This window comes from Podarcis pityusensis, assembly GCF_964106645.2.
Source record: "Podarcis pityusensis genome assembly, chromosome: 5".
NCBI classification, from domain to species: Eukaryota; Metazoa; Chordata; class Lepidosauria; order Squamata; family Lacertidae; genus Podarcis; species Podarcis pityusensis.
This window is the reverse complement of record NC_138032.1, coordinates 83,707,671-83,720,823: the sequence shown is the minus strand read 5'-3', so window position 1 is coordinate 83,720,823 and position 13,153 is coordinate 83,707,671. Positions and strand designations below refer to the sequence as shown.

At 42.4% G+C, this 13,153-nt stretch overlaps 1 protein-coding gene and 1 long non-coding RNA gene across 19 annotated transcripts in view; one reads left to right on the top strand and one right to left on the bottom strand.

The window, feature by feature from the left end:
* Nucleotides 1-4,686, top strand: part of LOC308478243 — a 205,995-nt gene extending 201,309 nt beyond the window's left edge. For all 4 annotated transcript variants that reach the window (XR_013986916.1, XR_013986917.1, XR_013986934.1 and 1 more), the window contains one exon: nucleotides 3,732-4,686. This is a non-coding gene — a long non-coding RNA (uncharacterized lncRNA). The remainder of the gene's footprint in view (nucleotides 1-3,731) is intronic.
* KCNMA1 (potassium calcium-activated channel subfamily M alpha 1) overlaps nucleotides 1-13,153 on the bottom strand; it is a 561,760-nt gene that overhangs the window by 82,420 nt on the left and 466,187 nt on the right. For 13 of the 15 annotated variants that reach the window (XM_081007630.1, XM_081007627.1, XM_081007635.1 and 10 more), the window contains one exon: nucleotides 3,365-3,461. In XM_081007630.1, the coding sequence (XP_080863756.1) occupies nucleotides 3,365-3,461 (97 nt within the window). Of the gene's footprint in view, nucleotides 1-3,364; nucleotides 3,462-8,943; nucleotides 9,232-13,153 lie in introns of all 15 variants that reach the window. The other 2 variants (XM_081007632.1, XM_081007631.1) reach the window with 1 other exon arrangement.

Here is a 13,153-nt window from a genome sequence, read left to right as displayed (position 1 = left end):
AGTATAACTCCCTAGAATTATTATGACTCAAGATCAAAGAAATGAGGCATACTTTACATAGCAAACAGGGACAGTGCACTTCACTCCAAATGTTGCTCTGCCCCCTTCTCTCTCTCTCCTTTTATTTCACATTGATGCCCCTACATTTGTTAGATGATAGAAGAAATGGGAGGTGGGGAGCTCCCCCCCCCCCTTTTAAATTTCAAGTGGGTAAAATTAATGGAGATAAGATGAGTTAGAGATAAGTGGATTGGAAATGATGGAATGACAACATGCACCATAAAAGTCAGAAAGTTCTTCCCCACCTCCCATAAACATGCATGCAAACCAGTATTGCACAGGCAATTACTGTAGTTTACATAGGCTTAGTTAACAGAAACTCAGGGAGCATTTAGAACAGCAATTTAACAGCGATACATGGCCTGTAGTGGGCAAAAAGGACAGAACTAGTTGCATTTCCCCTCTAAGAATCAACCCAGTTCCTGCAATCCTAAATTATTCCAATGGAAACAACTTGGAGATACAGTGGTGGTCTCAGTGATGATTTACTGCAGGAGCAATTAAATGCATATTTCTCTAAGCTGCATTTAGTGATAGAAAGTGTGGGGAGGGGAAGTAAGATATGGATTTGTTGACAGCCATCAGAGAAACATTGACCGCTGACAGGTAGTGATGCCTGTAGGAATTCAACCTTTGTGAGTTCCAATACAATCCAATCTGACTTGCACCTCTCAAGCTAATGTGAAGATCAAAACATAGTTATCCAGATGTTGGATTCTTCAGATGTGGTTCTCAGGGGTTTTTTTAAAATATTATTTGGAGGAAAATGTTTTTTAAATTCTGTATTCTGTTAAAAATATGAATTTAAATGCAGATTTTAAAAAATTGTACATTTTTACCAAAACAGGCAGAGCAGAGCTATGAACACATGCAAATGGCTCACAGGCTGCTCTGTCCATCCAATATTGCCACTGAAATAAGATAGCAGCTAGCTGAAATATCAAATAATTGCAAATATTTGTGCATTCATCAGAGGAGGCATGCCTTTGAATACCAGTTGCTGGGAAGCAAAAGCAGGGAGAGTGATGTTGCACTCAGGTCCTGCTTCTGGATCTCCCATAACCATCTGGTTGGCCATTGTGAGAAGTGGGTTCTGGACTAAACTGGTCCCTGGCATGATCTGGCAAGGCTCTTCTTATGTTCTCCTTTAATCAAATGCATCCACTTGCCTTTCTGCTGATTTAGGTACGATAATTTGGATCTAAATCGGTCATAATTTGTACCCAAAGTTCAACTTTACATGAAAATACATGCAGGAAAAAGGGACTAACATCGTGTCCCAAAATTTCTGCAACAGTGCCATCACAATGTCCACGTAACATGGTTTTGGAGTGTTGCAGTGGTGTAGCTGTGGTACTCCTCTGCTTGTATGTGTAACATTTCTTAAAATGTGGTTGTAAAATCACCACCACCATTGGTAGGGGATTCTTGGCAAGTGAAACAGACTTCAAAGGGGAATATTTTTTTACAAATTCAGTGGGATGGCCCTTACAGAATCATTAATAGAATTTGGCCAACAGCAAAATCTAAAGTGAATTTGGGACCTCCTACTAGAGCGGGTGGCGCTGTGGGTAAATCCTCAGTGCCTAGGACTTGCCGATCGTATGTTCGGCGGTTCGAATCCCCGCGGCGGGGTGAGCTCCCGTCGTCGGTCCCAGCGCCTGCCAACCTAGCAGTTCGAAAGCACCCCCGGGTGCAAGTAGATAAATAGGGACCGCTTACCAGTCGGAAGGTAAACGGCGTTCCGTGTGCTGCGCTGGCTCGCCAGATGCAGCTTGTCACGCTGGCCACGTGACCCGGAAGTGACTGCGGACAGCCCTGGCTCCCGGCCTATAGAGTGAGATGGGCGCACAACCCTAGAGTCTGGCAAGACTGGCCCGTACGGACAGGGGTACCTTTACCTTTACCTTTACTAGAGCAAAACATCTGAGGAATTGCGAAGGTTTTAGTAAGGCTACCAATTTGTTTCTTGGCAGTGGGTATCCCAGATATCTCTGTTTTGCCACGGGATTTTGCCTAAAGCAAAACTCAGGGTAATGTGGAGCTTTTTCTCAGGACAAGAAAGTTTTAATAAGACGAGTGAAAACTGTGTCAGAACTTCTCACTGCTCCTAACACTATACTGCAAGGGGTGGAGGTCAGCTCAAGGGCCTCATTCTCTTCTGGTCAACTTCCCAGGAGTCACATGACAGTGGTGGGTGGAGTCAGGGGCAAATGTGGGTGGGGCAAAAATGTTGAATATTAGCTTTGTACAGTAGATTAGTTTCTATACACACTCAGACACTCCATCCTAACATCCATCCAGACAAGCAAGAGTTATTATCTGAGTATGAGGACGTATACTCTAGCCTGGAAGAAACACCCAAGTGATTAGAGGCCCATGAGGGATGTGGTCTGAGGAGAGAGGGCTTCACTGGGGATGGGGTGTAACATGGGGAGATTTCAAGACAAGCCTGCTAAGGGGCAGCGGTTTCCCAGAGGCTTAGTATACAGCCTAAGGTGGGCTTGCTTGCAATATCAGCTCCAAAAAACCTTTGCTTAGGGCTCATCCCACGAAAATAATCTATAGGGGAGCTCTACTGGAAACAAATGCTGCACATCTGAAAACACACGGGAGGGGAAAACCACTAACATCCATAATATGTTTTCACCACCTGCCTTCATAATGTCCTTTTTTAAAAAAAGCAAAAGTCCCCTTATTTCATAATTAATATTGCTTTTAGCCTCAGTAAAACTGCATTAGTTTCGAACTTTGCTTTGGCAAGTACAAAGATTACTAGACCTTAAAAAAAAACCACAGTCAAAATCAATTAGGGGAAATTTGATTTCAATCGACAGGATAAAAGGAAGGTAATATTCAGGTTCATTTTTGATTGTGATGATACATCTCACATATGGCCTTAAGTACAGAAAACAGTACTCAGAGGGATTCCGACAAAAAGAGAATTGCCCAAGGCAAACTAACCACATGAGTTCTTCTGATTGGTTAGTGCTATCATTAGTGCCACTGCTGTTTAAGAACTACACATGGACAGGACAGGGTGACAGCTAAGACTTTAAAGCCTATGTATTTTTCAAACAGCTTTTCAAACTGTTTTTCATGACAGATTTTTTTTTTCCAGCTCTATCATTAACTGCTGACAAGCTGACAGAATAAATACTTCAGCCTTTCAGAAACCATCTAACAATCTTCTCCTTTCCCCACCACCCTGCCATGACACCCCCACCCCGTCCACCACCATTTTTATTGGGGAGGAGGATATGTTGGGAGAGGAGATAAAGATGCGAGTTGCTTAGAGTCTTACCTCATCAGCTTGGGTGAGGAGTTGGGTGAATTTCTCATGCCTCCGTTTCGCTGCTTCTTTTTGGGCGAGAGTGTCGTCAGCTGCTGCTCATCTTCAACTGGAAATACAGGCAACCCATGATGAGGTTAGGATCAGCTCAGATCACCACACGTCACACAGGCGAAATAGCCAAAGAACACACACACACAATTCCATTCACACACTGATACTTCACTGCTATCTTGTCTATGTTCAATAAAGACCAAACTGGTGTTAGTCAAAATAGATCAGTTTGAAAGACGAGGAAGAGGAGGAGGAAAGAGAAGCAAGGTATTGACGGAAGAGATTATGACATGCTTTCATAAAAGATCATTCTTTTTTCTTTTAGTTAAGCTGCGTTTTTGGAACATGGAAATTAGTGTCCTGATGCATAAACCAAAAGATGACGTCTATTCGGAATCCGAACACTGAACGTTACCAGATTGCACTTTATTAAAGAACCCAATACCCATCGGTTCTGACTCCTTGAATGCCAGACCACAGAGTCTTTGTGAAGAGATGTGCAGCATTCAATGCCTTGATATTCAATGCTTGCAATAAATAAAAACTCTGCGGCTGCGCATTGATCTCTAGCACAACTCAGAACTCATCGCTTCACCCTTTATCACAAAAGGGGATGTTATCACAGGAGCAGGTGGAACGAGACCAAATGACGGGAGAACTTCCTGTATAACGAAGGATGGGAATTGTGGCAGAGGTTCTTTTGATGGGGATGAAGTGCACTTTGAGTGGAAGATCATCTTCTGAATAGTAAAACAATAACAGCCAACCACCTTAATATTATTAAAAACAAAACCGCCTTTGGCTAACACTACTGCACGAGGGTCTTCACCTCACCCAAAATTACAGCAAGTTTCCTTACAAGCCAGCAGTAAGTACCATACTTACTCAAGTCATCGAATCTAATATGCACCTCAATTTTCAGAACCTTGAAACCAAAAAAACAGTATTTGCTGGCGAATGTAAATGTGCAATCAAATCTAATGCACATCTTAATTTTCACAACGTAATTTGGCCAAAAGGGAGCATTAGATTCGAGTAAATATGGCATTTAACCACTATTGTTAATGTTTAAGGCTCTACCATTTATCATTCTTAGCAGATCAGAGCTCTGCCAGTTTAAAGAGTTTCTTTCTATCAATGTCCCATATGAGAAATTTACACTAACAAAATAAAGCAAAACTTGCTTTATTTCCATCCTGTAACTAAAAAATAAAAATAAGACTAAATATGACTGAAGTGGCTGAGCCTTAGGTAGCAGTTGTGTCCAAGTTAAAAGAAAAGGAGCAAAAAGTACATCAGCGAGAGTGATGTTATGAACACTATGAGAACTGTGGCCAAAGAGCAGGATGAAAATTAACAAAAGAAACAAAGAACTATGTGGATATTACAACGACCCACTTAAAAGTTAGATCTGATTTAAAATACTAATCCATTTCCACAGAATTATAAAATGCATCTTTCAAAAAACAAAAACAAGGAAATGCCATTCTGCATGGCACAAGCACTGCAAAAGTCAAATTGCTTAATTTCCCGAAATGATCCCCGCCAAAAGGGATCACACAGGAAACATCACCACCATCAGTTTGATTGGGAGAGAGTTAAGCATGTGTTTTATGTTGCCACTGAAATCAATGGTATATAAAAGCACTTGACTTCAGTTGCATTTTCACTGCTTCTAGGGAATTCTAATTGCAACGCAATACATTAAGAAATTGAAGAAGAAATAAAAATGCGGCTAAAATTCATACAGCATCTAGCACGGCACATTACAATTGCTACAACAGGCAAAAAAATAAGTGGTCCACCAAGACCTTCAGCAATTTTCAACGGGCCCATGGCAGGGGAGGGGGGAAGGTTTGGGAACCACTGTATTAACTGATTCGCCAATTAACTGCTTCCTGACTGAAGCAATGAGCAGCACATATGGATTGCAAATGAATTAAAAAAAATAAAATTTAAACGACCGTTTCTAAACGTTACTACAGACCATGAAAAGCCAACAGCAGAGCCCACTGCAGCTGGCACCATTTTAAAAACACCACCATTACACACACACACACAAAAATTATTACAATTTTGAAGGGCTGGTGCTGATTGGAGAAGAGCCAAACCAGGTAGCTGAAGCACCTGTACTTTCCTTTTTCCACAATATGTCTCTTCTCTACTTAGTGAAGGACCTACCTTTTTTAAAAAAGAAGAAGCGGGGACAGGGACATCAGGGGCACATTCCTTGCTGCCCCACTGCAGGTTTACCAGATGGCAGAAGTGGGAGCAAGTGGCAGGTGGAGTCAGTGGCACTGAAATGCCCAGCCCCATTTTTGCACCTTTAAAAACTGGGCCTAATGCTGAGTGGGGCAGGGGGGGAGGTATTATAGAGGGAAGCAGAGGCTGGTCACTACAGCTGCTTGGCCTGGTGTTCCTCCACTAAGCACCAAGTTTTAAAGGAAGAAAAAGAAAGCAGGACCAGGCAATACCAGCGCCCTCACCATCTGGCAGGCTTATGGATGGCACTTGTGGGAGATGCTCTGGGGAAGGGCCTGCTGGGCAGCTTGCCCAGGGCCCCGTGCAACCTATTCCTTGACCTCAGGCACTCTCCAATACCTGGTGAAGCAGATGCACTTCCGGTGGCTTACAAAGATGATGTGTGGCCTGCCCTAGGAACTAAGTCCACCGCCGCTGAAAACATCTTGCCCCATGCCTTCGCCACCTGCACCTGACTTTCAGATGGGACTTGGAGCAGAGCTTTATCCAACGAGATCCCATCACCACTATTCAGGATACAAAAACCTCTAAGTTAAGAGTGCTGCGATTTGCTTGGCGTGGGACAAAGCATTTGCAGACAAAAACTTTGCTCCAACTCCTCTCTTGTTTGGGCATCAAGTTACCGTATTTTTTGCACCATAACACTCACTTTTTTCCTCTTAGAAAGTAAGGGGAAATGTCTGTGCGTGTATGGAGGGAATGCCTACAGGTGGCGGGGGGGGGATCTGCTGCAGTCATGAGCAGAGGATCCATGGTTCCCCTTCCTTCCCTCCTCCGTGGCTTGCTTTGAAACAGCAAAGCGGGGGAAGAGCCGCTGAGTGGGGAGGAGAGAGGGACAGAGAGCCTGCTTCTTTAAAGGAGCAAAGTGGGAGAGGAGAGGAGCCTTCTCCCCTTATACCCCTCTTCTTCATTATTAGCAGCATCCTTCTCCACCCACCCCACGCGTGCTCCTTGTCCCTTGAGTGCTTTTCCTTCCCTCCCCACTTTAAACGTGGTTACAAAGCACGGATCCACATGGATCCTCAGGATTTTTGCACTGGGTCACCCCAGATTCACCATCAGATCACATAGCATGTCCATGGCTACATCTTGCACCAAATAAATCACGCACCCACTGTTGTCTGGGGCCGCAGTGGTGCAAAAACGTGGTTACAAAGCATGGATCCACATGGATCCTCAGGATTTTTGCATTGGGCTACTCCAAACTCACTGTCAGATCACATGCCTGTGGCCACAGCATAAACCACAAAAATCATACATCCACTGTTTCGTTTAGAATATTTTTTTTCTTGTTTTCCTCCTCTAAAACTATGTGCGTGTTATGGTCGGGTGCGTGTTATAGAGCGAAAAATACGGTAAATCTGTTTGAATTGGGCAAGCGTTTGGGGGAAGGGAGGGAATGCAAACCTCCCTCAATTTCTTCTTGATCCTCTTATCCCAAAGTAATTCACTTGACACATTGGGCAGTAGTTTTTTTAGTATTTCGATTTATTTCTTAGCCACCTTAGATACTTAAGACTAGAAAGGTGAGATAACAGTTATTTAGGTAAATCATTGGGGGGGGGATTATGGGAGAGGATGCTTCCTAAAGTATGTTGATCCCAAGACAAAATAGAATTTGCTGGTTAAAATAACACAGAGATGGTTTCAAACGAAAAGGGTAATAACAACCAAATTTTAATTTACATGAACTAGATCTTGCTCTCAACCACTTGGCCTGGCCTCCCTGGAAAGGTAGGCATTGGGATTCCTCTATAGCAGGCTTCCTCAGCCTCGGCCCTCCAGATGTTTTTGGCCTACAACTCCCATGATCCCTAGCTAGCAGGACCAGTGGTCAGGGATGATGGGAATTGTAGTCTCAAAACATCTGGAGGGTCGAGGTTGAGGAAGTCTGCTCTATAGATTCCCCCCCACACACACACCTCAAGTTTCTCACACCTCCGAAGTCTGGAGAACTCTTAATTGGTCATGAGTAATGAGACTTGTTCAGAAAACTGGTCCCAAGAACAAAGCTGAGAAGAATGCAAAACACTGAAGGCAAGCAGGTCTCATCCTGGTGTTTCCCCCTCCCTGGGCTTCATAAGCTAGCTCTGGATCAGGCATCCATTGTGCCAGCTTAACCTAAGCTGACATAATGTACACCAGCTTTCTATGCTTAGGATGGCCCAATTAATTGTTAACACTGCATATTTATTGAACTGCCTTTTAATGAAAATGTGTTCCTTTTTGCTGAACTGATAAAATTATTATTGATTGTTTGTTTGTTTAACTACTCTGGAAAATAAACTGACATCACTGCATGTACGGAATTATGCAGGCTTCCTTTTATTAATTCTGAAATACAGAGGTTTAGGAATTTAACACAAAATATTGTAGGATCTGAACTCCCATCCTGTAAAATCCAAGACCTTGGTTTTCTAGATATCTTTGATTGTAATACATAATATACAGTACCATCCTCACAACAACCTAGAGCTTACTTTTGCCTAATAGGCACAGCATTAAACTGTTTTATCTTTTGAGGAATACTTGGTGTAGGAGAAGCATCAGACAATGGCTACTGAGGCTTCAGATACTCTGATTAGACTGCAGTTTAGCTTTAAAGTCACAAGGATGTTTTAAAATCTTTGATTATTCATATATATATATATATACACATTCATTATTTCAATGACATAACCTCCAGACAATGTTTCATGAAGTGATTTAAGATGTGCTGGTAATTTTAATGGCCTTTGTGCAAAGGCGAACATCTGAAACAACATCTTACTTGGCTTTTATCCTCAATTCTTACTTTAAGCACATTCAAGAAAATGACTTCAAAGCAGCAGTGGTCAAGGTCTTTAGCTATTTAAGTTATTTTAATACGCTTATAAAAATAAATCTGTCACCTTCATTGTCTCATCTATGTCACCAACAACACAGTTAACAGGGGCTTTTAACAAAACCCAACTTTGCTGATCCCAAAGTAACTTGTAGCAGCTAACAAGATTAATCAAACATTAATGCAAACTTGTACACTTGCCAAGCTTATTGATGAAAAAGGTAAAGATTTCAAAGCCAGCTAAACAGGAAACACAAAACCAACCAGAAACCATTAGTTGACTAGCTATCTCGATTAAGGTATTAATCACTACATCTGGAGAAACTCACATCTGCAAGGACTTAGCTGAGCATTAGTAATGTCATTTTCACATTGAAAATGTTCAGATTGCACAACCCATGCAGAAAGCAGTATTGGTTGCCTGATGCATCCGGCTTATGGGGCTACCTACAGAGCTCTCGGTTCAACCCCGGCTTTTTGTTCTGGTAATGGCAGCATTTGGAAGGTAGGCTGCGTGCCCTTTGCAGTCTACAGTAGGAAGTTTTTCCATGCTCAGCAGAGTTAAGGGGCAGCAGCGAGGGATTGCTGGGTAAAAGGAGGGCTCCTTTGCGATTATTAACAAGCGTAACTGGTTCCGGGACTCCATCAGTGGACTTGATGCCAACTACTGCATGGGTACATGAGCTCTTGGACTGAACTGAGCGGTTTGAGTAACTTGGTTTAGCTTCATTCTTTACCTCTAAACAATAAGGAAAAAGTGCAAATTAATGCTTTGTGCATTAAAAAGACTGCCCAAACTATATTGATGTATCGGGTTTATGTGGCAATCTTGGGCTTGCGGCAGTTGCCTCCAAACCCAAGTCCACACAGGCTCCAAACTGCATGAAAAGGGATTCACCAGATGACTCTGGAAACTTCCAGCTTTTCATTAAACTTTTTCTCCATGTGCAGGTGGGTTCTGAACCTTCCCCCCGCCCCATCACAACTACAGATTCTTGAGCTGCGTTGTAGTCACCATGGAAGATTCAGCGTGCAGGTTTTTGGATCCTGGCCTACGTGTGTGGTCAGCTTCTTTTATTCTAAAAATGTACTTTTGCAAAAATAGATATATGAGGTTCATTTCACTATATTATCATCATCTGCAAGCAATAATCCCAACCTAGAGAATGCGCATCCAATGCAATCTTTACTTCCCACATGTTGATAAAATCTCTCTCTCTCTCTCTTTCTCTCTCTGTTTTCATGGCAGAGGAGACAGATTCTCTCAGTTCACCCAAAATAACAGGGGAAGCATCTATGAATATGCTAACAGAGCTAGGTAGTTCCATTTACAATGTTTTCAGGCACTTAATCATGAAATAAACTTTATTTAATGGGACTAAATGATGTTGAATCCTGGTGTCCTGACTTAACTGAGTTGTGTATTGGACTATACAACTTCATCTTCAGGCTGGCTGAGTGGGGGGAACTACTAATGTTTCTGGACTATTGCTAATGTATTTCCCCCCCTTTTGAAGATGCACACTTGCACAGCATTGCTAATCCACCCTTCATCCACCAGGATCCCAGGGCAGTTTACAACTGGGACGTTAAAACAGCAATAGTATAAGGTAAAATTTTAATGCTATATTACATTAAGATTAAAGATTGGGATTAAAAAAGTGGAAAAGAAATTGCTGGACAAACAATTTGGACTGGAATACAAAAGAGGGAGGTATGAGGAAGTCCAGAAAATAAGTAAATTCAAAAACGGAAATGAAAAGGTGATATTGTTTTTAATTGCTCTGTTTCTTTTTTTGTTTTCTGTTCTCTGTGTTTTTCTTCTTTTTTTTGGATTATGTATTGTGTATTTGCGTATTTCTTTTTTATGTTTTTCTGTCTAACTTTTTATTGAAACCTTAATAAAAATCATTAAAAAAAAATAAAAAAAATAAAACAGCAATAGTATAAATCCTAAAACAATACTTCAAGCAAATAATGCTATACACAATTAAAATGCGAATGCCTCGCAAGACAAAAAACTCGCTAGACGAAAGGGTTTTTTGTTTTTTGAGCTGCTTCGCAAGACGATTTTCCCTATGGGCTTGCTTCGCAAGACGGAAATGTCTTGCAAGTTTGTTTCCTTTTTCTTAACACTGTTAATGACAGTTGCGACTTGACTTCGAGGAGCAACTCATAGAACGCGGTGTGGTAGCCTTTTTTGAGGTTTTTAAAGACTTTGGTGATTTTTGAAGCTTTTCCAAAACTTTCCCGACACCGTGCTTCGCAAGACGAAAAAATCGCAAGACGACAAAACTCGCGGAACGAATTAATTTCGTCTTGCGAGGCACCACTGTATTCTAATGGCTTCAGAAGCCTAGTAGTGAAAGTGTTGGGCACCTCTAAGGGGAGGAAGGACCCCCCCTTCCATATCACCAATAAATAAGCTAAATTCATTGGTGGAACAACAATTTTAGATTTTATTTTATTTGGTTGCGTTGTTATTTAGACATGGTTTAAATCATCATCATCATCATTTTATTATTTATACTCCACACATCTAGCTGGGTTTCCCCAGCCACTATGAGTGGCTTACAGCATGTGCATAATTCTATATTAAAGTGATTTGAGGTGCAATCGTCTTGCACGTTTACCTGAAAATAACCCCACTGTATTCAATGTGGCTTACTCATAGCTATGTACATATTTGCTTGAGAGGAGGAGGCCCCATGGAGTAAGCATTTATAGGATTACCTTGTCATTTTAACCACCCTCAATACATTTGGGCACCTGAGGCGAACCACAAAATGGTGCCGTCCCCCACCCACCAAGGAAGAATGAATGAATATATCTGCATCAGGAACAAGCAGGTGAATAATAATACACATCTGGAACAAGGGTGGGAGGAGACTAGCAGCCCTCCTATTTGCAAAGAGGCCTCTGTAGAGGTGGGCAAGGGGAAGGGCTGTTGAGGAGACAGAAGATCCAACAGATCAGGTTGTGGCAGTAGTGAGCGGGTTATTCCTTGGTGTCTGAATCTGCTGCCCCTTTGGTTCCTGATGCCTGAGGCAATCTCCTCACCTTGCCCCATGGGTGGGCCAGCCCTGTACAAAGCCATGCTACACTAGTGATCCCAACTACATCAAAAAGCGAATAAAGCACATGAAGAAATTTCAGAGCAATGAAAGCAAACTTTTATGCTTATAAATATATTATAATACTGGTAAAGAAAAGGGAGCGCAGGGAACTTGTGTGCTGATAAGCACGTATCTTTGTATGTACAGGAAGGTATGCAGAGTTCTGCAATCAAATAAGTAGCTCACAAGTAAATTGCCGATTGGGATGTATACATAGAACCCAGATGTCAACCAGTTGCTTTCTAGAAACAGGAAACATGTCTCTATCACAGAAAGCTTATCACATGCTATCTACACCAGATACATTAAAGCTTGAAAGAGCTATTCCGGTTTGCTTTTTAACAAATTCCATATGAATGGCTTAATCCTGTGCCCGCCAAATTCAGGAGAGGGGGGTGGGAATCAAAGTTTTCAACGTTAACATTTTGCATCTGCAGCCTTGCTCCAAGAGTAATTCCTCAGGGTGCATGCATGTGAACATGTTTCATCTAAAAGGTTATCTGAAAGACTTGCTTGTCTGTTATCTTATGAATGGCAGTATCAAGGATGCCAGCCATGAACTTTATTTCTAGCAAAGAGTTAATAATGCAGATGGCACCTTGGTTTCATATGAGTGTACCAACAGGGATCACTCCAGGAGCTACAACTAGCATAAGACCTAAAATGCAATGAAAATGATACCTACTATCATGTACCCTTTCTAGTTTATACAAAACCCTTGGACAGAGAGGCAAAGCAAAGCTAACCGTGAAAAGACAGTGTGCACAGATGGGCTAGGTGTGAAAAGAGTAAGAGGTGGAGTTGGTGGAGCTGCAGAACCCAACAACGCTGAAAAACCAAGGTAATCTTTTCCAGGAACAGTCAAGGGAGGACTGAACATCCCTACCAGATACGGCCCTCTCTAGGTTCAAGAAGACTATAAGGAGAGCTCAGCTGGGTCAGAACAAATTTACACTTTATCTAACACCCTGTTTCCGCCAGTGGCAAACTAAATGTCTCTGGGAAGCCCATGAGCAAGGCTTGAAAATAAATAGCTACTAGCCATATAGAAAAATATACACGTTCTATTTGCCTTTTCACAGTGGTTGCTGATCTGGTCCACTCCAAATGTTGTTGGGAGTACAACTTTCATCATGCCTGACCACTGGTCATGCTGGCTGGCGCTGATGGCTGTTGAGTCTATAGAGGTAGCAACAACTCCGCACCACTGCCTTTTATTGGTGTGGAGTATGAGATGCACAGGGATGCGGGTGGCACTGTGGGTTAAACCACAGAGCCTAGGACTTGCCGATCAGAAGGTCAGTGGTTCGAATCCCCATGACGGGGTGAGCTCCCGTTGCTCGGTCCCTGCTCCTGCCAACCTAGCACTTCAAAAGCACATCAAAGTGCAAGTAGATAAATAGGTACCACTCCGGCGGGAAGGTAAACGGTGTTTCCATGAGCTGCTCTGGTTCGCCAGAAGTGGCTTACTCATGCTGGCCACATGACCCGGAGGCTGTACGCCGGCTCCCTCAGCCAATAAAGCGAGATGAGCGCTGCAACCCC